At 51.4% G+C, this 18,850-nt stretch overlaps 5 protein-coding genes across 5 annotated transcripts; 3 read left to right on the forward strand and 2 right to left on the reverse strand.

Annotated features, from left to right (window-relative positions):
- Positions 1-1,780: 1,780 nt before the first annotated feature.
- On the forward strand, positions 1,781-5,877 carry tcsC (putative two-component osmosensing histidine kinase (Bos1); the record flags this gene model as incomplete). The annotated part of the gene is made up of 2 exons (XM_025643325.1): positions 1,781-5,797; positions 5,851-5,877. 2 exons carry the CDS (start codon positions 1,781-1,783, stop codon positions 5,875-5,877), a joined length of 4,044 nt encoding a protein of 1,347 aa, XP_025509004.1.
- Positions 5,878-7,287: 1,410 nt separating this feature from the next.
- BO66DRAFT_444818 (uncharacterized protein) lies at positions 7,288-9,498 on the reverse strand. The gene has a single exon (XM_025651614.1). The coding sequence runs from the start codon at positions 9,324-9,326 to the stop codon at positions 7,500-7,502; it is 1,827 nt and encodes a 608-aa protein (XP_025509005.1). The 5' UTR covers positions 9,327-9,498; the 3' UTR covers positions 7,288-7,499.
- BO66DRAFT_362714 (MCT family MFS transporter) lies at positions 9,362-11,657 on the reverse strand. The gene is made up of 3 exons (XM_025645080.1): positions 11,620-11,657; positions 9,896-11,519; positions 9,362-9,836 (listed from the first exon to the last, which is right to left on the reverse strand). Exons 2-3 carry the CDS (start codon positions 11,203-11,205, stop codon positions 9,671-9,673), a joined length of 1,476 nt encoding a protein of 491 aa, XP_025509006.1. The 5' UTR covers positions 11,206-11,519; positions 11,620-11,657; the 3' UTR covers positions 9,362-9,670.
- An 875-nt stretch (positions 11,658-12,532) lies between these two features.
- BO66DRAFT_310863 (acyl-CoA desaturase) lies at positions 12,533-13,704 on the forward strand (the record flags this gene model as incomplete). The annotated part of the gene is made up of 4 exons (XM_025643306.1): positions 12,533-12,774; positions 12,864-13,296; positions 13,338-13,424; positions 13,501-13,704. 4 exons carry the CDS (start codon positions 12,533-12,535, stop codon positions 13,702-13,704), a joined length of 966 nt encoding a protein of 321 aa, XP_025509007.1.
- Positions 13,705-15,328: 1,624 nt separating this feature from the next.
- sxa2 (putative pheromone processing carboxypeptidase (Sxa2)) lies at positions 15,329-17,503 on the forward strand. The gene is made up of 5 exons (XM_025642412.1): positions 15,329-15,784; positions 15,835-16,016; positions 16,072-16,172; positions 16,230-16,456; positions 16,513-17,503. The coding sequence occupies exons 1-5, from the start codon at positions 15,589-15,591 to the stop codon at positions 17,382-17,384; spliced, it is 1,578 nt and encodes a 525-aa protein (XP_025509008.1). The 5' UTR covers positions 15,329-15,588; the 3' UTR covers positions 17,385-17,503.
- Positions 17,504-18,850: the final 1,347 nt, after the last annotated feature.

Genomic DNA, 18,850 nt, shown 5'->3' on the forward strand with positions numbered 1-18,850 from the left:
GTACTCCGTGCAGTACCGCCAAACCCCCCTCTCCTCCCCTCCCTTCTTTCTCTCCATTGCATTGCATCCGATCACGCCTTGTTGCTTTGCCTCATCGCCGGGCGCGTTGCTTCCATCCAGCCTCATTTGACTTGCACACATGGGACTCGGACAGGCCCTTCTTATTCGTACTTTTTCTGAATAATTTTTCTATCTTATCATTCGTCTCTTCCTCATCATTATTCTGAGAACTGTAATTTGTTGTCATTTGCTCTGTCGGACAGCACACACTATTATGATTGATTGTGTCTTCACACACACACACTCTCTCACTGCTGACTGATCCGACATCGTTTCTCCCTCCCCCTCCCCCTTTAACTCTCTCTCCCAATAGTAATCCCATTTCTTCTTCCCTCCCCGCTCGATCTCTAAGTTATTGCGCGCTGCGCTTTGTTTGGATCTACTTGAACCCGTCCATCTGTTGTCCGTCCGTTGAATCTTATCCGGCTACTTTTCACCCAGCCTGTCGTCGGCTCTGGTTTCCAACCTTTGAAACTAGGTAGGTGCCTTGCCTGCCTTAACCCACCGACCGACACTGGCAGAGTCCACCACCTAACCTTACCTACCTGTCTGTCTGCCTACCGACTGTTTCTCAATTCCGTCTTCTTATTTTCCTCCCCTTTTTGATTTTACCCATCCATAATCCACATCCCCCGAGGATCAACAACTTCTTTGAGCCTTCTTGGATCTTCGCGCCTACTCCACTCCACCGGGATAGACAGAAGACGGACAGAGAGATAGACACACAAACCACGAACCCCCATGTCGTCTTAACACCGAGCCGATCTTCACCTTACCTTTACCTTTATCTACCTTCCTACCTTCTTTCAAAACATTCGTGTCACGAAACTACTCAACTCCCACTCTTGATTTCCCATCTAGGTAGGGAACAACTTCTCTCTCTTTCTCTCCCCCGTCACCGTCACCGTCAATTCGTCTCTTGTGGCCGACATTTGCCATTTGCTTGCTTACCCACTCTTGCCTCCTCTCACTCTTCCACTCTTCCACATTTGTGCTGCCTTCATCCAATCATTCTCCCACCGAGGCCAGTGCATCGATTATCCATTATTTTGCTGCTATTTTGCCCCCCTCTCTCAAGTCTCAACACAACTTGTTGCAAAACTGCCTTCTCCCCTTTCCGTTCAAGTGAAATACCGAGAACTGCTGTTGCTGGCTCTTTCTCCCAACTCCGCTTTACTGTCTAGTTTCGATTTTTTTGTGTTCTTTTTTTTTTTTATTTTTCTATTTACTCACATTTTCTCTCTCTCTCTTTTTTTTTTTTTTTTAATTTTTTTTCCTCTCTATTGCCCACTCGCCATTCATCCTCAACCCTTTGTTATCTTTCTCCCTCTTCTCATTCCTATTTTCTCCATTTCTCACTTCAATTTTCCCACCGCATTTGCCCATATTCTAATCTAATCACCCTTCGGAGTCGAGTCCCGGTCACACCCCCAATAAATTGACTTTCGACTTTTCCCCTCCTGGCGTTCCCCTCCGCCCGCTTCCCTTTCTTTGCCTGGTCTATTATTCTGCCCTTGGCTTCCTCCCTCCCTTTCTTTATCCTTTTGACATTCACACCGTTACTCCCTTTTAATTGCTCCATCTTTCTCATTCCCCCTCTCTCATATGCAGTGCCACAGCTTCTAAGCCCGTCATCGGATCCTTTCCCCCACGGAACAAAAAAATCTCTTCTCGCCGCTTATACATATGTCCCCATCGGACTGAGAAGTCCTAAGGCATAATGGCTGGCGCGGACGAGACGCTCGCGGCCGCTACTGCCATTCTCAGGGAGCTCGCCAGAGAATCCCCCGGTGCTCCCCCCTTCGACTTTGAATTCTCCCACACTTCATCTACCAATGGTTGCGACTCGAAAGTGGCCAAATTACCAGGAGAAAAAAGCGCGGCAAAAGTAGCATTCGAACAGGAATTGGAGGCTCTGGTCCGACGAGTTCACCATCTGGAATTTCAATCTGTCAGTCATCGATCACCCCCAGGAATCACCCTCAAGGCCTTTCAGCCCACCCTCGTCCCTAGCGAGACCGATCCCGAGACCCCTTGGGCATTTGGCCTCCCACGCTTGGCATCCTCTGACGGTTCTGACTCTTCTTGTCTTATACAGCAGCACAACCCACATCGCTCCCATGGATCAAGGCGATCAGCTCCCGGACCGGAAGATGGTGAAGCGGAGGAAGACATCGATGATGAGGACAGCGATGAGGACGAGGATCTGGGCTCAAGGACACGTCTAGTACGCGAGGAGGATATCAGTTACTTACGAAATCATGTGCAGAAACAAGCGGAGGAAATAAGCTTCCAGAAGGACATCATCGCTCAAGTTCGGGACGAGTTACAGCAGCAGGAGGAACAGACTCGCAGGGCTCTCACCAAGGTGGAAAACGAAGATGTCGTGCTATTGGAGCGAGAGCTACGTAAGCACCAACAGGCCAACGAGGCTTTCCAGAAAGCGTTACGGGAAATTGGAGGGATCATCACGCAGGTTGCCAATGGTGACCTGTCGATGAAGGTGCAGATCCACCCCTTGGAAATGGACCCTGAAATCGCCACCTTCAAACGTACGATAAACACTATGATGGACCAGTTGCAAGTCTTTGGTAGCGAAGTGTCCCGAGTCGCACGCGAGGTCGGTACGGAAGGTATCCTCGGCGGCCAGGCGCAGATCACAGGGGTGCATGGTATCTGGAAGGAATTGACCGAGAACGTCAACATAATGGCCAAGAATCTCACTGATCAGGTCCGTGAAATTGCCGCAGTCACCACGGCAGTCGCCCACGGAGACTTGAGTCAGAAGATTGAAAGTCGGGCGCAAGGTGAAATTCTGGAACTTCAACAGACGATCAATACTATGGTTGACCAACTTCGGACATTTGCCACGGAAGTCACGCGGGTCGCGCGTGATGTCGGTACAGAAGGTGTTCTTGGTGGACAGGCTCAGATTGAAGGGGTACAAGGCATGTGGAACGAACTCACGGTGAACGTCAACGCCATGGCAAACAATTTGACTACGCAAGTGCGTGACATTGCAACAGTCACCAAGGCGGTCGCAAAGGGTGATTTGACGCAGAAGGTCCAGGCCAACTGCAAAGGAGAAATCGCGGAGTTGAAAAACATTATAAATTCCATGGTGGACCAATTGCGGCAGTTCGCCCAGGAAGTCACTAAGATCGCGAAGGAGGTCGGTACGGATGGTGTTCTTGGTGGTCAAGCAACTGTCAATGATGTGGAGGGCACATGGAAGGATCTGACGGAGAATGTCAACCGCATGGCCAACAATTTGACGACCCAGGTCAGAGAAATCGCAGATGTCACCACTGCTGTCGCCAAGGGTGATTTGACCAAGAAGGTTACCGCCAACGTTCAGGGTGAAATACTCGACCTGAAGAGCACGATCAACGGCATGGTGGACCGGCTGAACACCTTCGCCTTTGAAGTCAGCAAGGTCGCTCGCGAAGTCGGCACAGACGGTACATTGGGTGGTCAGGCCAAGGTCGATAATGTCGAAGGAAAGTGGAAGGATCTCACCGACAACGTAAACACCATGGCCCAGAATTTGACCTCCCAGGTGCGAAGTATCTCGGACGTGACACAAGCTATTGCCAAGGGTGATCTTAGCAAGAAAATTGAGGTGCATGCCCAGGGAGAAATTCTGACGCTGAAAGTTACCATCAATCACATGGTGGACCGACTGGCTAAATTCGCAACCGAGCTGAAGAAGGTCGCACGCGATGTCGGGGTCGACGGCAAGATGGGTGGTCAAGCTAATGTGGAAGGAATCGCTGGAACCTGGAAGGAGATCACGGAGGACGTGAATACCATGGCAGAGAACTTGACCTCTCAAGTGCGTGCTTTTGGTGAGATCACCGATGCTGCAACCGACGGGGATTTCACCAAGCTTATCACGGTCAACGCTTCCGGTGAGATGGACGAGTTGAAGCGCAAGATCAACAAGATGGTTTCCAACCTCCGGGACAGTATTCAGCGTAACACGGCTGCTAGGGAGGCGGCCGAACTGGCTAACCGCACCAAGTCTGAGTTCCTGGCAAATATGAGTCACGAGATCCGGACTCCAATGAACGGTATCATCGGTATGACGCAGTTGACGCTGGATACGGACGACCTCAAGCCTTATACCCGCGAGATGCTGAATGTTGTACACAATCTTGCCAACAGTTTACTGACCATCATTGACGACATACTCGATATCTCGAAGATCGAGGCGAACCGCATGGTCATTGAAAGCATTCCGTTTACTGTGAGGGGAACCGTCTTCAATGCTCTGAAGACCCTAGCGGTGAAGGCCAATGAGAAATTCCTCAGTCTCACGTACCAGGTCGATAACACTGTTCCTGACTATGTCATTGGTGATCCTTTCCGTCTGCGCCAGATTATCTTGAACTTGGTCGGCAATGCAATTAAGTTCACTGAGCATGGTGAGGTGAAACTCACCATCTGCAAATCCGATAGAGAGCAATGTGCAGCCGACGAGTATGCTTTTGAGTTCTCAGTATCCGATACAGGAATTGGTATTGAGGAGGACAAGCTGGATCTCATCTTCGACACTTTCCAGCAAGCGGATGGCTCGACAACGCGGAGATTCGGTGGAACTGGTCTCGGATTGTCCATCTCAAAGCGTTTGGTGAACTTGATGGGTGGTGATGTTTGGGTCACGTCCGAGTATGGTCACGGCAGTACATTCCATTTCACCTGCGTCGTGAAATTAGCCGACCAGTCTTTGAGTGTCATTGCGTCGCAACTCATGCCGTACAAGCACCATCGGGTCCTCTTCATTGACAAGGGAGAGAACGGTGGTCAGGCCGAGAATGTTATGAAAATGCTCAAGCAGATCGACTTAGAGCCTATTGTTGTGCGCAATGAGGACCACGTACCGCCACCGGAAATCCAAGATCCCTCTGGCAAGGAGTCCGGCCATGCTTACGATGTGATTATCGTGGACTCTGTGGCGACTGCCCGACTGCTGCGGACATTCGATGACTTCAAATATGTACCTATTGTCCTCGTCTGCCCCTTGGTGTGTGTCAGCTTGAAGTCCGCCCTTGACCTCGGTATCAGCTCATACATGACGACGCCATGTCAACCAATCGATCTCGGCAATGGTATGCTGCCTGCTTTGGAGGGCCGTTCCACGCCCATCACGACCGACCATTCTCGCTCGTTCGACATTCTCTTGGCGGAAGACAATGACGTCAATCAGAAATTGGCCGTCAAGATTTTGGAGAAGCACAACCACAACGTGTCTGTTGTCAGTAACGGTCTCGAGGCCGTCGAAGCTGTGAAGCAGCGTCGCTACGATGTCATCTTGATGGATGTGCAGATGCCGGTAATGGGTGGGTTCGAAGCCACCGGAAAGATCCGTGAGTACGAGAGGGAGAGCGGCCTCAGCCGAACTCCTATCATCGCGTTAACGGCGCACGCCATGTTGGGCGATCGAGAGAAGTGTATCCAAGCCCAGATGGATGAGTATCTGTCCAAGCCTCTGAAGCAGAACCAAATGATGCAGACCATCTTGAAGTGTGCTACCCTAGGTGGTTCCCTTCTGGAAAAGAGCAAAGAATCGCGAATCTCCAGCAGCGGCGAGATGCATCCCGTCCATCACAGCCCCGCCGATGGCAAGCATCAGCGCCCAGGTATGGAGGCGAGAGCCTTGACCGCATCAGGCGCCATGAACGGCGGTAGTCTGGCAAGCCCGACTCTGGAGAAGGAAGACCTGACCATGGAGAGGGTAAGCTTGCTCACGGAATCACAAAAAATTTGCTTATACTGACCGAATCACAGGCACTGTTGCGGTCCAACAGCTCGTGAGACGATTTCAAGATTCTTCCATTCCGCTTGCTTTTTTCTTTTTCATCTTTCGAGTGGCTTCGATGCAAATCATATACCCTATCCCTTTGCGCGCCTGTACGAAATGTTCACTGGTATGGTGACTTCTACGTCTTTCATTCAACATTCCTCCTTCGCATCGTTTCAGTTGCACATGTAGATCTTGGGAACCTAACTCCCTGAAATTCATGTGTGACTGAACATACCCAGCTCTTGCCATTTCCCCCCTCCTCTTTCTCTTGCTTCTCGGTCGAATCCTCCATCTTTGCATACGTCTTGTTGCGAGTAACCATTGTCGACAGTTCCAGCCATGGCCATTTATGCGTTGTATCTGACACGTTTTTCCGCGTATACTATATTTTTTGTCTGATTTCGGATTGTGACTGTGATCTGTAAGGCCCATGTGTCTCTGTGTGGTGTTTTGCGGCGCATGGAAATTTTTTCTATGACTTGGTGGGAGCGAGAAGGGTTGGAGGGGGAGGCGGCGGGCTGCCCTTTTCAATTTCTGTCCTGAAATATACTACATGTTTGCATGGAATGAAGATTGGCATGAGTTTGACTCCGCAACCACACCCACCAAAATCTCCCTGTATGTCTGTAACTGGTTGCAACTTTTTTTTTATTTCTCTTGCATATGTTTGTCTCCACCTTTTCCACTTTCCACCATCTTAAATCTTTATTATATTGATGTGTTTCCGGCATCATCCTTCATGTTTTAGCCCTTTTTTCCCTCTTCTACTTTTTTCTATATTGAGCGGCATGTGCCATTCTTCCGTCTCAGAATCTGTATTGTATTTAAACCGGGCTATATTCACTTCCTTCCGCTTCTAGCCCCATCAGGAGATGGGATTTGAGTCAGACATTCAATCTATATTCGGACCGAAGAAGTACAAGGTATCCATGATAATTGTCGCGGGCGAACGAAAAGCTAGAGTGTGCGTGTGGGGAATAGCTAGAAAAATTTCCATATCTCTGATTCTTAGAATATCCATTAATAGCGAGTACAGTACAGTCGTCCCCGATACTGTAACTCCCTCCCTCCCTCCTATTTCTTAATTCAACTTTATGGCTAGCAGGGTAAAGTGGGTTTTGGTTTCGAATTCCTAGACTGCACTCACTGCACTGCACTGCACTGTACTGCAATTGCTATCAATACTATGAATATAACGAAAATACTGTGCGTATCACGGAGTACCATGGATATCATAAGCATCGTGGATATTGCAAGCCGGCATCAATATCATAAATCAATAACTTACCACCCGGAAGACGATGAACTAGCAAGCGATCGATAGCCTAGCCTGGCGAGGCGTGGCGTGCGTGCATTAAAGAAGAAGCAAACTTTTTTTTTTTCGTTTCAGTTACCGCGACCCCTCCGGTATTGATGAGGAATATTAGATTAGAGTCCAGATTGGGAAACAGAGAGACAGAAACAAGATTAGAAGAGAAGAAACGAGGAAACGAGGGAAAACAAGAGTATCACATGATCATAATCATCACAATGAGCGTTTGTTCGCTGCCCCCCAAAGCCCCGGCGATACTACGAACCCAACACACACACCGCCCCTTTGACTTGCGAAGAATTTCCAAGTGATAAGATCGGATTAGGCCAAGGCGTCTCCAAGATCCCGCCGGATCACTGGGAATCGGAACTCGTGGTGGCGTGCGGGTAGGTGTCCCGCTGGGACTGCTGGGGCTGCTGCTGGAGCTGGAGCTGGTGCTGGCGGGTGTGGTGGTGGTGGCTGTGAGGGACGGGATGACGACGACGATGATGATGATGACGCCCGGGAAGAAGAAGGAGACGGGGCGAAGAATGATCCCGTGACGGTGGTGGAGGAGATGTGTGTGGGCGTTTGAGTGGAAGAAGAGGACGGCGAAGGAGGAGGGGCCGGGGGATGTGGTGGTGCATGTGATGACGACTCTGATGGCTCTTCTTCTTCTTCTTCTTGCTCGACTTCGGGTGGGAAATGGGGCATGGGGAAGGGGATGGGCATTGTTGTGGGGAGTGGAGGGTGAGGGACAGGGAGAGAAGTGGGGGGGATGGGGAAGGAGGTGGGAATCGGGAAGGTTGCGGGTGGTGGACGGGGCAGGGAGGTAGGGATTGGCGCGGGACCGGGGCCCGGGATGGGGAATGGATGGATGGGGACGATGCTGCTGCTGCTGGATGATGGGATCTTCGATAGGGTTGTCTGTGGCGGTCGAATGGTGCGGCAGCGAGTGCGAGTGCGTGTGCGCGTGCGTGTGGTGATTGTGCGTGTTGGTCGCGGGGTTTTTGTCTCGATACCGCCGCCACCACTTGTGACACTAGGGCTGGGATGGGACCCAGGGATGATGCCTTGGCTTGCGGTGGAGAGGATGGAGATTATCCCGCTGCTCGGCGGGGGCTGCACTGGCGCAGCGGAGGAGGATGCCGGGATACAGATGGGGAGGTCTTCGGGGAGAACGCAGATCAGGATGTCTTCTTCTTCCTCTTCCTCCTCCTCTTCGGCCTCCACTTCGTCGTAGGTGTTGTTGGGAGTCGCGCTTGGAGTGAAGCTGGCTGGTAGGACACCGCTGCCGTGGTTGATTAATGCATGTCTCGGGGTGAGGATGTGCACTGTACTTCTGCTGATGCTGCTGCTGGAGCTGGAGCTGGAGCCGCTCACGGTTACTGTGACCGTGTGGACTGAGGGACAGGGTGGACACTGCACAGATGGACATGCAGGCTCGCTTTCTTTCGGCCAAGGCGTGGGCTCGGGCAGGATCTTCGCCGAACTGCTGTCGGAAGATGCAATCTTGCTAGGATCTGAAACCGGGAGGGAGTGAGTGGGGTGCACGATGCCTCCTGACGAGGTGACGTGAATACTGCTGCTGCTGGAGAGAGGAGGACGTGGGATATGCTCAGGAGTACCGTCATGAGGTGTAGGTGTTTCCTGGACGCCGTCGTGAGGCACGGAGGGGAATGGGTGTGGTGGAGGTATAACAGGCTCAGAGGCGGAAGGCACCACTCCAGGGGGGATGTGAACAGCCTCGGACGACGTGGGTGTAGCCGTCAGTGAGATAGCAGGGGGGAATGGGTGGATTGGACGAGCATCTCCATGGTCTCCGTCCCCATATGGAGGTATGGCACTCGGTGTGGCTGAGTGAGACGGATGCACGACACTCTCAGAAGACGAAACGGGCGTGCTCGAGGTGGAGTTCCCTCCTTGAGATGCAGACACGGAACTCGAAGATTTGGTTCCTGTTGTGGAGAGAGACCCAGGATTTCCTGCAAGGATTCCTGGATACTGAGGAACAGCTGCTACGCGGGGGCCAAGAGCCCAGGAGGTCAAGACCACTGCTAGAATCTGCTTGGAGGAAGGCATCGTAGGCTGGCAATAATGTTGATCTTTCCGAAGGGTGTTTACCGAGGGCAAAACGTGAAGCAAGGCTGGCAGGCCAGAACGTCTCATGTCATGGAAGAAGTGGCATATATATGAACTCTGATGACTTCGTCTCTATGTATTCCGGGAAGCGATGTGTAATTTCCTTCCGACCCCTCAGATCACAATCCAATGAGCTTAAATTGCTCATCATGACAACAGACATGTGTGATGGTTGGCCGCCGTAGGTTTGTTAGGCAGACTTCGTCGGAAGTGAAGTCCGCAAACAGACGTCCGGCTCGCCTCATGGTGTCGCGAATGGGCAGCTGCATGCATATCTATACCTAATGTTTCTGCGATGTGGCTCAAAGCCCCCAAAAATGATATTATTTATTAGACTGGGAAGTAAGATTGATACCAATCTATGTCATAGTTTAGTAGATCACGAAAGCCTGGCGCCAGCCGACACGGACCAACTTGGCTGCAGTAACGCAAACAAGACCGAGGGCATAGCAGCAGATTGTAAAGGTGATGAGACCCCAGTACTTCCCATTGCACCGGGAAAGAATCACACCAGCGATAGGCATGCCAGTAAGGGTTCTGGAATTCTCTTCATTAGCCCTGCAAAATCCTTATTAGACAGTGGGGAATCGCCTTACCCAAAACTGACTATCGTGTACGCTGTGGCATAGTATCTGCCGTAATTCTCAATTTTGCAGAGCTGAGAGATACAGACTGGCGTAAGACTGATGTTACTGCCACTTGCGAATCCAAAAATGACACAGTACACAATCATAACCGGGACACTCTTGCTCGCTGGAAGCCAGAGGCATGCGTTGCATACAAGACACAAGGCAACCGTGACGATGAGTGTATTGAAGCGGCCCAGATAATCAGCAACAAAGCCAGGAATACCTCGTCCGAAGAACGAACCAGCGTTCAAGATCGCGAGCATCTGGTACGACAGTTTGGTCGAGACGCCATTATCCAGTGCGTAGGAGGAGATATAACTGAGTGGGACGAAAAGACCCCATTCGATAAAGAAGATCCCCAGGGTTGTGAGAGTGAATACAGGATCCCGAAAGATACGGAAGTCGGGAAGAACGTTTTCTTTCGAAGCCGGTTTCTTGGGCAACCGGGATTTGATGAGCAGGCATGCTGCTAGCAGCGTGATGAGACAAATGAGAGCAATGACTCGAGTTGCCCATGCCCACCCTATTTTGGGAAATAGAGCTTCCAGTGCCAGGGGGAAAATGACGCCACCAACGGAGCCACCCGTTGCGGCGATGCCCGTCGCGATTCCGCGCTTCTCGTTGAAAAAGTGTCCGATGGCAGAAATCGCCGGTGTAAACAGCAACGAGGCTCCGATACCCCCTGCAACACCTATTACTAGCATGAAGTGCCAGTACTGTGAGCAAAACCCCAAGGCGATCATCATCGCCATGATCAGCACAGCTCCGGCGCAGACAAGAAAGCGAGGTCCTTTAGCATCGAAGATAGGGCCTATCTGGATGCCGCAGAAGAAGGTCAGGAATGCGTAGACGCCAAAGATCCACCCGATGCTGCCAGAGCTGTAGTCCTTCAGTTGGTGGCTCTCAATGTACGCCTGTAAAGTACCGATGGTATTCACTAGACCAAGAGAGCCAACGAGGCCCATGAAGCTCCCAAAGACTACCAGCCAGGCTTCTAGTCCACCTTCAGGATAGGTGTTGCCATCGGCATCAGTCGTTCCGACAGTCACTGGGACACTATGCGCTGAATCGTCCGAAGGAAATTCGCCAGATGAAGGCCTGTATAGACCGCCTTCGAGCGACGTTGGTGCACCTTGTGGGAGACCATCGTTTATTTGGGTGTCTGGTTGTTTCTCCTCAAATGCTGGGATTGTAATTTCGTTCAAGTCATTGCGCCGCGTGGTGTGTGCAGTAAACTCCACGCGCGCATTGTCCGAGGACTCGAAATTCGTCGCCATATCAATTGCGGTACCGGCGGGAAGGTGGACCACAGACGATTCAGAGGGGGAAGCTTATTTCGTTCCCGTGTTTTCAAACGGCCAGTATAAAAGTTGAAAGAGATACAGCAGGGAAAAGACAGATGGAAGGCACCAGGAATTAAGTCGAAGTTCTACAAGGAAAAAGCAACCATCCACAGGACAGTCCGCCACCAGTCTTCAGGTGCAAGCAAATATGCCCGAACGAAACAAACAGGTGCCCTGGGAAAGCATGGCGGCGAAAGAAGAAAAAAAAAGTGGGAAGAGAAAGGAATGGATGGATATGGGATACTAAGCTAGCCGGGCAACCGATTAGTGGGTGGTATTCAGTGCTCCACAGTGGGGAGAAGGTTGTTTGCTTGGGCCTCTCTGCTTCTTCTCTCGTACTGCACTTACTATGAGCAATTACTCCACAACTTCAGAGTCTTAGACTGACGACAAATCATGTATCATGGTGGTAGACGGCTGAGAAGCGAGGCCAATGACCCTGTCGAGTGGGTTTGTAAGAGTTCAGGGTCTGGCTGTGTCTGCTCTCTTGGCGAGGCAGAACACACGCTAAACGCCATTGGGAAGGTGGAACGAGAAAGAGGAGATCGAAGATGAACTGTATTGTATCCTAGAGTCAGCAACCGAACAGGCTTGTGACTCATACTTTATAGTTAGTTAACTCAGAAGACAGACAAAGGAGAAGAAGAGATGGGAGGAAGGCAGAGGAGCGGTGGAGGTTCTAAGATTGAAACTGAGGGAGCCTTGAACCTGAGGACATTACGTAAGGTAGGGTCCTAACACTGGCTTTTTGGGCAGGGGTGCTTCGAGCCCCGAGCCTGTGCTGCTGTTACTCCAAGGTAGGTACGGAGTAGTCTGTCGAGTAGTCTGTCTTATCATGCAGTTTGTTTCATATTCCCTTTCCCTTTCCCTAGGTTGTTCAGGTTGCTGTATGAGCCCTGTCACCGACCACCATAGTGGACCAGGATGCTAGCATTGCATAACAGAGGAGGTGAAGGATGTGCAAGTAGCCGTAGGAGTAGGCGCGACATACTGACACTCGATCCAGAAGGAAATGAAGCCCCATGCTGTGCGACTGCTCATGTATGGCTGTCAGTCACCACCATTGCTCTGTTCGACGTTTGGGCATTTCGGCTCCGGAAGTAGCACATCCCCAACTGTTCAACATGTTCGAGTGTGATGATGTCCCTGTAGTATTAAGGCAGGCTTTTTCGCATTCGAACCCTTTGCAATGTTCTTTCACACACTGTATATACCTGAGTCATCCATATTTGTAGTATCGCATCTCAGGATGGCTGGTATCATGCCAGACATTCCAAAACCCCACATCAGTGAGCAACCAATTACACTCCGCAACTGGCACCGCCATATTGCTTGGTTCAACACGACGTTTATCATCATAATGCCGTTATGTGGCTGCATTGCCGCTGTCTTTACACCCTTGCGACGACCGACTGCCATCTGGGCTGTGCTCTACTACTTTTGGACTGCGCTGGGTATTACCGCGGGCTATCATCGGCTCTGGTCACATAGAACCTACGAAGCGTGAGTTCTTCTCTGTATATGAACTGGCTCCATAGCTCCGGCAATCTGTACATACGAGCATGATTGTTAACGGGGATTCCATCTTCAAGCGGCCTACCGCTCAGAATTTTCCTGGCCTGTGCCGGTGGAGGCGCTGTGCAAGGCTCGATTCGCTGGTGGAGTGCGAAACATCGTGCCCATCACAGATGGACTGACACAGAGAAGGACCCCTACAATATCCGAAGGGGCCTCTTATACTCCCACGTGCTATGGATGATACTGAAGGAGGACCCCAAGCACTGTGGTCGGCCAGATATCTCTGACTTGAACGAAGATCCAGTAGTCGTCTGGCAGCATCGGAACTATATCAGATTTGTGCTTGGCTTTGGTTTGATCCTACCGATGGTCATGGCGGGCTTGGGCTGGGGCGACTGGAAGGGTGGCTTGGTGTATGCTGGCATCTTGAGGATGTTCCTATTCCAGCAGGCAACTTTCTGTGTCAATTCATTGGCGCATTGGCTGGGAGATCAGGCCAGTTTTCATGTGCATTGGCGAAGGGGTCCTGATATGCTGACAAGCTTTAGCCCTTTGACGACAGGAACTCGCCTCGCGACCATATTCTTACCGCGTTGGTCACACTTGGTGAGGGCTACCATAACTTCCACCACGAGGTAAAGCTATCCCTTGAGGACCGGATACCAATTCGAGGTTTCTAGGTATCGTTGATGGTAACTTCTGGTTTGCTAGTTTCCCTCGGATTATCGCAACGGCATTGAGTGGTGGCAGTATGATCCCACGAAATGGGCTATATGGATCTGGTCCAAGTTCCGTCTGGCCTCGAACCTCAAGCGATTCCGCACCAATGAGATTGAGATGGGCCGTGTGCAACAGATGCAGAAGAGACTTGATCAGCGGGTGGCCACTCTCAAATGCAGTATTCCTCCGAATTAGCTGCCGGTAGTCGACCGCAACCAATTTGTCGTAGATGTGCGGGATGGAAACGTGGTGATTGCTGTTCCGGCTCTGCACATGACGCGACAAGAACCGTCTGTTAAATTCTCATGGTAAGGGAACAGCTTGCTCGAATGTTAGCCAGAGCATGTGCCATCACTCGTACGCAGCTCACAAGTGGAATTTGACATTACCAACTGAGGTACAGCCCCTTTGTATGTAATGGTGAGGAGGTAGGGAAGGAGGAAGAGGAATGATTTTAAGGGACATCATTGCAATTGGACGAACATGGGATTGTTCTGCTTAGAAAGTCTCTTGACTGGTCAGTCTAACACATTGTGCTGGAGCCTAATGATAATGATAGATGACCTGTGGTTTTCGTTCCACCGTCGAGCCAGGTTCTAATGGAGCGTGTATCAGTTTTGGATGTCCTGACACATAGACCCAGTTGAGGCTAGAAGTTGAAGTCTTATCTAAGATTTCGTTCCAGAACTTCACGTCTTTGTATACGTATTCGAACCTCAGCAAACATTTCTGTTTGGGAATATCCGTCATTCGTCCGTTGACAAGACTATGCAGACAGCTTTATTGAGTTCGATTCTGGGTACCGCTGTGTAGGTAGAACTGGATTCGACGTTCTCAACAGAAGGACTTTTGCAGGCGGGTTTCAATTTTGCCTTTGAGAATCATTTGGCAAAGTGAACTGTGCTTCATCTAGAGCTGAGATGCACCCTTGAAGTGCCAACTGAGTGGGAGTTGACGCCGTTCAGCGATCAATGAAAGTGCTTATCTTGACATTGACGGTGGTGGTACCCGCAGCCTTTGAAGAATATCTGCCGGAAGTCAAAGCCTCGACTGCTAGATCCAATCGTATACTTCAAACTATAGCAACAGAGCAACAGAAGAACGCGTATCCGCTTCAAAAACAAGAGATTGGAGTATCTTATATTGTAGCGGAGAAAAAGGTGCTTGTTTTGACCGGAAACACAGCGGCTGTTTTTCTGCAAAGACCAAGGCTGGATCCCGGCGAAAGCTTGTCCTCGGCCCAAGCAGAGCAGTTGTCGGCATTCCCATCGCGGCTAGACTATCTCCGTCGTACTCCGTCCCTCCTCCGACTCCGCGAGACACCGCGATATTAACCACGACCCATCACATCATCCCACATATGGGAAATGAGGAGAGCAAGGTTTGAGCCAGTGACTGCTCGTCTTTCTAATTGTCTTATCTGTGCAAATTCCATCACGTTATCACCTTCCTTGACGATCGTTAGCATTGTCGGCACTAAGCGGCCAGCAACTCCGTTTGTGTATTAGCCCGGAGAATTCTCCACAGCTTAGGGACCTATCGCTTGCGGCCGGAACTGAGCATCAAATGCTACGTGATCCTGTCTTCATGTCCATCGCTGTGTCTACCGTTTGATCCAGCCGCACTCTTACCAATCGAATGCTTTCTTGCCCATATCGCTCACCCAGCGTAATCAAATCAACACGGGAATAGGATTGGTACGACGTAAGCAGTGCATATCCCCGACACTGCAAGGTCCGGTGCCTGAAAACAATCGGCAACGGTGAGGAGATAGCCGAGCACCATGCAAGGTCCCATCCTGACTGCCAGAAGTCTTGCAAGCTATCAAAAGAACCAGTTAGCCTGTCCACGATTCTCCACTTGGTCATATGCGGCCCTCTCAAGTCAAGGCATCGATTGAAGCTTTCTCCGAACCTAAATGGCTCCACACGATGACCGTATCAAATAGCTCATCAGCCTATCTTTCTTGATAGGTAGTACAGCTCGAATGACATAAATACCCCTCTTTCTCTTGCTCAGACTCAAGAACAGCCGAGCAAGTTTGTGTCCCCAGGCTTCATCCCACATCACACTACCAGTATGCTGTTCCGCAGTCTACTGTCCACGGCTGTCCTAGCCGCCTCGTTATGCGCGGACCATGCATCGGCTGGTAAACTTGGCCGTTTCGCTCAAAGATCTCGCGACGCCAAACCGGCTAAACGCGCAACGGAGCTTGCGAAGAGGTCGCACTCGACCCCTGTTGAGGACTACCGGTTTTACAACAACGCTACGCAGGGTATGTAGCTCGGAGCAATGATCAAAGAGCAGCGCTGACTTAGGTCTCAGCCTTCCGTGTGAAGAGTCTTCCTGATGTTCATTACGACATCGGTGAGACATACTCTGGATTGATCCCCATCGAGAAGGACGATCCGTCAAGAGCACTTTTCTTTGTCTTCCAACCTACCGTCGGTGCGCCTGTGGATGAGGTCACCATCTGGTTGAATGGTGGCCCTGGATGCTCGTCTCTGGTTAGTTTCTGGCATTATTCTTGTTCGCATAGATGCATTACTGATGCGTTTACAGGAGGGCTTTCTCCAGGAGAATGGACGGTTCACCTGGCAGCCTGGAACATACTTGCCGGTTGAGAACCAATACTCCTGGGTAAACCTGACCAACGTGCTGTGGTAAGTTGCCATCTCTGGTATCCCACTGGAGACACCCGAGCTAAGCCAACTAATTAGGGTCGACCAACCTGTCGGCACGGGCTTCTCTGTTGGCACCCCGACTGCAGTGTCGGAGGAGGAGATCGCACAGGACTTCATTAAGTTCTTCAAGAACTGGCAGCAGACCTTCGGCATCAAGAACTTCAAGATCTACGTGACTGGCGAGAGCTATGCAGGCCGCTATGTCCCTTATATCTCAGCTGCCATGCTGGACGAGAAGGACACGGAGTACTTTGACCTGAAGGGTGAGTGTCTCCAAGAAGTTCGAGAACGAACCCGTTTGACTGATTACTTTAAATAGGAGCATTGACCTACGACCCTGTCATCGGGCAGTTCGACTATGTTCAGACCGACGCCCCGATCGTGCCCTTCGTTCAGGACAACAAGGTCCTCTTCAACTTCAACGCCAGCTTCCTTGCCGAGCTGGAGCAGCTCCACGAGTCGTGCGGCTACAAGGCCTTCATCGACGAGTACCTCACCTTCCCCGCCAGCGGGGTGCAGCCCCCAAAGAGCATGAACTACTCGGGCGACTGTGACCTCTGGGACCTGATCAACAACGAGGTCCTGGGCAACAACCCCTGCTTCAATCCCTACGCGATCAACGAGAACTGCCCCATCGTCTGGGACGTGCTGGGCTTCCCGACCGAGGTCGACTACACCCCGCCGGGGGCGACGGTGTACTTCGACCGGTCGGACGTGAAGCGCGCCCTGCACGCCCCGGCCAACATCACCTGGTCCGAGTGCTCGAACGAGAGCGTCTTCGTGGGCGTGGGCGGTCCTGAGGGCGAGGGCGACCTGTCCGCCAACCCGATCGAGCACGTCCTGCCGCAGGTCATCGAGGGCACCAACCGCGTGCTCATCGCCAATGGCGACTTCGACATGGTCATCCTCACCCAGGGCACCCTGCTCTCCATCCAGAACATGACCTGGAACGGCAAGCTGGGCTTCGAGACCGAGCCCGCCACCCCGATCAACATCGAGCTCCCGGACCTCCAGTGGGACCCCATCCTGGGCGGCGCCACCGGCGGCCAGGGCGACATGGGCATCCAGCACTACGAGCGCGGCCTGATGTGGGCGGAGACCTACCAGAGCGGCCACATGCAACCGCAGTACCAGCCCCGCGTGTCGTACCGACACCTGCAGTGGCTGTTGGGGAGAATCGATAAGCTGTGAGGCATCCGCCGGAAGCTTGAACCCCTAGGCCATATGTATAGCTAGTATAGATACGATCCAAACCTCATCGATGTACGTGATAGAAACGAGAATCTTATATCTTAGAGGGATCCCTTTTCCAGAACAGTCCACATCCTCCCGTGACGATCCCATCACAGTCCTCTCCAGTCCAAGCGCCTAGGCCAGGCCGAAGGTCGGGACTCGACTCATCACTGCATATACTTCGACTCACCCCTTTAGGTAAAGAAACACATACGCGTAGCCATTTCCCCACGGACAGACCCTGGCCCTACAGTAGATTCCTGCCCAGTGAAACAAGCTTAATCGACTTGGGACCACGAACCCCTCTCCGATCCAGCGATAAGCACCCCGTCTGCAATATCACATTGACATTGAAACCCGAATCGGGAAAAGTCCGTATTCCCCAAAGTCCCTATCGCCCATGTATCTTCCAGTAGGAGTAATATTCAGCAGGCCCCGAAACACATCATCAGTAATCAGCTTTCAACAACAGCGAGCTACCACCACCACCACCACCGAAACAGGCAATCTATTCCTGGCGCCGGCGAAGCTCACGGCATCACGTTGAAGCTACGCCACCGCGACGCACCGCAAAAGCGCCGGGGGCAGTACAGTACCTTACCCCAAGTAAAGCACCGGGGAATAAGTTATGTTGACTATTGTAGTTTCGGATGATCGTGGCCGTCCGGTTAAGCACAGAGGCTTGGGTTCTGCAAAGTACCGACCGTATCGACCTGCCTACTCCGTCATGGATGGATGGGGTTGGACTTTGCTTCTTATGCGGTTGGGTGGCTGGTTAATGGCGTGTGGCTGGCTGGCTTGGCTGTCTTTGCAGGTACTCATGTACCAACTCGATAGTCGTATTGATGTTGATGATGATGATGATGGGGATGGGGCTGGTGATGGTGACGGGCGATAATGTGGAATGAGTTTTTGCATTGCATTCTATGGTTGCTGGACATGGTGGTGATGATACTTATCCAACTGTGTCAGCTAATAACTTAGTGGTTGGCTCATTGTGACAAGTCGCAGTAAAGGACTCCGTACAGGGCAGGATGTAACTTACGTTGTCTGACAGGTATAGGCCAAAGTACTCAGTGCTCACTGCATTGACTAAGTCAATCGGTGACTTAACTATGATTGTGGCAAGTGCTTACGTTGCTCTGCTTAACTTATACTGTAGCCCAGCCCAGCACTGGAGATCGACTAGCGGTGTTATTTAACTGCTTTAGTGTCGCTCCATAACGTATACAGACTAGTCGCGTTCATCTTACGGATAATAGCGAGACTGAAAAGTTTCTTCGTTGGTATGCATGGAGACCCTCATATCAGACCATGAATACATTTCATTGTTGGCGGAACAGTCCTGGCGCGGATCATGCCATTGTTAGGTGGATCTTAGCGGACGAGGGGAATCCCTATACTCAGTAGAGACGGCTGAGGGT

Source organism: Aspergillus aculeatinus, assembly GCF_003184765.1.
Source record: "Aspergillus aculeatinus CBS 121060 unplaced genomic scaffold BO66scaffold_1, whole genome shotgun sequence".
In the NCBI taxonomy this organism is placed as follows: domain Eukaryota; kingdom Fungi; phylum Ascomycota; class Eurotiomycetes; order Eurotiales; family Aspergillaceae; genus Aspergillus; species Aspergillus aculeatinus.

Excerpts from the sequence above, each read along its gene's own strand:
- BO66DRAFT_444818 (XM_025651614.1), bottom strand. The coding sequence starts at position 9,326 with ATGAGACGTTCTGGCCTGCCAGCCTTGCTTCACGTTTTGCCCTCGGTA.
- BO66DRAFT_362714 (XM_025645080.1), bottom strand. The coding sequence starts at position 11,205 with ATGGCGACGAATTTCGAGTCCTCGGACAATGCGCGCGTGGAGTTTACT. Across the intron at positions 9,837-9,895 it reads TACACGATAGTCAGTTTTGG|AACCCTTACTGGCATGCCTA; the intron begins GTAAGGCGATTC and ends AGAGAATTCCAG.
- sxa2 (XM_025642412.1), top strand. The coding sequence starts at position 15,589 with ATGCTGTTCCGCAGTCTACTGTCCACGGCTGTCCTAGCCGCCTCGTTA. Across the intron at positions 15,785-15,834 it reads TTACAACAACGCTACGCAGG|CCTTCCGTGTGAAGAGTCTT; the intron begins GTATGTAGCTCG and ends CTTAGGTCTCAG. Across the intron at positions 16,173-16,229 it reads AACCTGACCAACGTGCTGTG|GGTCGACCAACCTGTCGGCA; the intron begins GTAAGTTGCCAT and ends CCAACTAATTAG.